The sequence below is a fragment of the Plectropomus leopardus genome, unplaced genomic scaffold (assembly GCF_008729295.1).
Source record: "Plectropomus leopardus isolate mb unplaced genomic scaffold, YSFRI_Pleo_2.0 unplaced_scaffold28297, whole genome shotgun sequence".
In the NCBI taxonomy this organism is placed as follows: Eukaryota; Metazoa; Chordata; class Actinopteri; order Perciformes; family Serranidae; genus Plectropomus; species Plectropomus leopardus.
Window position 1 is genome coordinate 645 of NW_024630820.1, and position 3,324 is coordinate 3,968.

Consider the following 3,324-nt stretch of genomic DNA (forward strand, 5'->3'; position numbering starts at 1 on the left):
GTTGATGTGGAGCAAGAAAGTGATGTGGAGGAAGACAGCAGGGCACGCGCTTCCTGTTTTGGCGCGCACGGACCCATTTTCACAACGGACACGAGCTTCCCGGGCGCTCATGGGAGTTTGAGTTCTTTCTTTTTTTCTCTTACAGCGCTTAAATGAGTGTTGATATTCTGTCGTTTAACCTAAAAACACATCCATGTGATGATAAAATACGCTTTTTGACCAGGTTTTAGCGATTACGCAGTCAGTTTGTGCGAATTAACATTTTAAAACCTGAACAAATGTGGGTTTTTTTTAATAGGAGAAGGCAAGGAGCATCTTGAGAAGAAAATACTCAAAATTAGCATGAAATTAATAAAAGGAAAATGACCTGAAAATGAGCACAAAAAGTTAAAAATAAAGAAAGAAATAAAAAAAAACGTAAAAATTAAATGAAATCAAATAAAAAGAAATGACTTGTGAAACCCTGTAAAGTCTTAAAACCTGAGAAAATGTGTGTTTTGTTTGTTGAAAGAACATTGAGAGAAGGCATCAACTTGACAAGAAATTCCTCAAAATTAGTATGAAATTAATAAAAGGAAAATGAGCTGAAAATGAGCACAAGTTAAAAAAATAAATAAATAAAGTAAAATAAAATAAAAAAGAGATTACTTGAAAAAGGTGCTATTTTACAAACGTGTAGGCTATATAGTTCCGTAACATTATCTTAAGCATATAAAAAAATTTTAAAACATTCTTCTGATAATTTCATCCCTTCTTTAAAAAAAACAACAACAAAACAGATTTTCAGGTCATTTTCTTGCCATCTTTTCCTTATTTCTTGCAGTTTGCAGGGCACCTTATGCCTTATTCCCAGTTTTTTTTTAAAGAAACCAGTAATTTTTCCAGGTTTCAGGGGTTTTAATGCTTATAAAAAGCGTTTGAACGCAGCACAAGAAAACTGGCGACGGTTCAGACGTTAAAGGGTTAACTGCCTCCAAAGCGGAACCTATATGTTTTGAGCGTTTCAGACGGCTCGGTTTTGTGAAGGGACTGTGCGTTCCCCAGCTGATCCATTTCGACAAAAGGTAACATCCACCCGACAGCTATCAAAATAAATCGTTTTTTCTTGCAACATTTAATTGCGATCGTTGAATCCAAACCGGAAACGGGTTTTGTTTGTGTGTGTTTTTGGCAGATCATGAGCAAAGACCAGATGAGGGCTGCAATAAACCAGAAGCTGATAGAAATGGGGGAACGGGAGCGGTGAGTCCAGTTTTCTCCTTCATCGATTTTGACATTTGAACATTTATAATGTCGATTAAATGTATTAAATGTGTGTCCGCAGGTTGAAAGAGTTGCTCAGGGCGAAGCTGGTGGAGTGTGGATGGAAAGATCAGCTGAAAGCGCACTGCAAAGGTATTTCATTTGTGTAAATCTGTGCATTGCTCACTTTTTTAATTGATTTGTTTATTAATTTTATTTTTTGTGTGCAGATGTGATCAAAGAAAAGGGTCTGGAGCATGTCACAGTGGAGGATTTGGTCACAGAAGTCACACCAAAAGGCAGAGGTACCGAGCTGAGTATGCAAACACAAGAGCAGGGGAGGAAGAAGTACAGAAATAATATTAATCTTTATTAGGTTTTGTGTATAACGTCTGCTCAAACAAAATCTGTAGTCAGATTTTAATTAAACATACAGAATTTTATTTTTAAGTGTCAGTCTGTAGGATTTAGAGGAATAAATTGGCAGAAATTAAACAGAATACTATACATTTGGTTGTTTTTTAGCATATAATTACCTAAAAATAAGAGTAATTGCTATCAATACACAGGGAGCTTGTCCTCCTCTATGAAGGAACCACTATGTTTCTACAGTAGCCCAGAACAGACAAACCAAACACTAATTTTATGATGTTAAACTTTTATATTTGGTATTTTTTACAGGTGTTAATCACCTGGTCCATTTGTTTTGGAGAGGAAGCGACCTGCAGCTACTTTGTAAAAAAAATAAATAAATAAATAAATCTCTGCAACAATGAACAATTCTGAGTGGGGGAAGTTTCAGCGAGTTGCAATCTGCAATCTTCACAGTTTGATACCACTAAATCCCCCCAAAATGTACACACTGGACTTTTAAATTGGAGAAGAGATACATACTAATATGAGGAAATGTGGGTGAAATAATGCTCAAGACATCTTGAAAATGTTCCAGTTGCTTACAAGATCTAAATTTTTACAAAAGAGTTGTAAAATGTTCAGTTCTTGCTCAGATCAATGTGTTTTTATGGTAAATTTAGAGGCTGTAATTTGTGTTTTTTTACTGCATTATACAGAAATATGTCTACCTGGTTTACACATATTGATGAAGAAAAATACCTTTCAACATTATTCAGTCCAGCACAACAACATGACAATAATCTGTGTACCTGAACCCTGACGTGTGTTCTCCCGTCTCTCCTGTGCAGCACTCGTACCCGACAGCGTGAAGAAAGAGCTCCTGCAGAGAATCAGAGCTTTTCTAGCTCAACACGCCACCTTGTGAATGAGACGTTTCCCGTCTTAGGCATTTTTTTACTCGCTGTAGATCCACAATTCAAATCCAAACTGATGTTTGTTGTCATTGTGAGCGATGCTGAAGTGTTATTTTTATTTTTTATTGTGTGTTTTCATATTGATTTTAGTTTGTTATGCAGCAGTTTTGGAAGAAAAAATAATAATAAAGTCATGCCTATTTTGGTCACGGGGTCGTCCTGACTTTTTTTTTCCCTTTAATACAGCTGAAGACCTGTTTGACATGTCATTCAACTCTTTTTCACACCAAAAACTGCAGACTTTTTTTGTTGCCGTTGTTTTTTTCTTGACAGCGTGATGAGTGACCGTGTTGTAGACAGTAAAAAGGACTGTCTCTGTAGGAGGTTATGTAAAAACACATTTGTCTGCATAAATACTTTCAATGTTATAACAGAGTGCTAAATTATTGAATTATTTAGTTATCTGTCAACTAAGTTGTGCATTTGTTTTATATTAAGTATAATATATATTTTTTCTGGTTTTCACCTTTAAAAAAATCATCCAGTGCACATTCAGTGGCTGATCTTCCCTCAGAAGACGCAGGCGGTTGCCTGGGGCAACCCTTAGAGCAGTGTGACAAAATTACCCCCCATCCGCCCACCCCCGCCCAAAACATAAAGCAAGAGATCATTAGAGTAAGAGAAAATGAAGAAGCAAAACACTCCTGTGGTGAAATACAAAAAAGAAAAAACTAGAATTACCAGATTGCAGTTGTATGGTTTCACACACCAGTCACAGTTTACACTCACATCTGTGAAAACACGGATTCTTCAC

The 3,324-nt window shown here is 36.2% G+C and overlaps 1 protein-coding gene across 1 annotated transcript; it reads left to right on the forward strand.

Annotated features, from left to right (window-relative positions):
• Positions 1-1,015: 1,015 nt before the first annotated feature.
• LOC121938049 (transcription and mRNA export factor ENY2) lies at positions 1,016-2,719 on the forward strand. Its single transcript, XM_042481339.1, has 5 exons — positions 1,016-1,064; positions 1,175-1,242; positions 1,325-1,395; positions 1,473-1,547; positions 2,445-2,719. The coding sequence occupies exons 2-5, from the start codon at positions 1,178-1,180 to the stop codon at positions 2,519-2,521; spliced, it is 288 nt and encodes a 95-aa protein (XP_042337273.1). The 5' UTR covers positions 1,016-1,064; positions 1,175-1,177; the 3' UTR covers positions 2,522-2,719.
• The last annotated feature ends 605 nt before the right edge of the window (positions 2,720-3,324 follow it).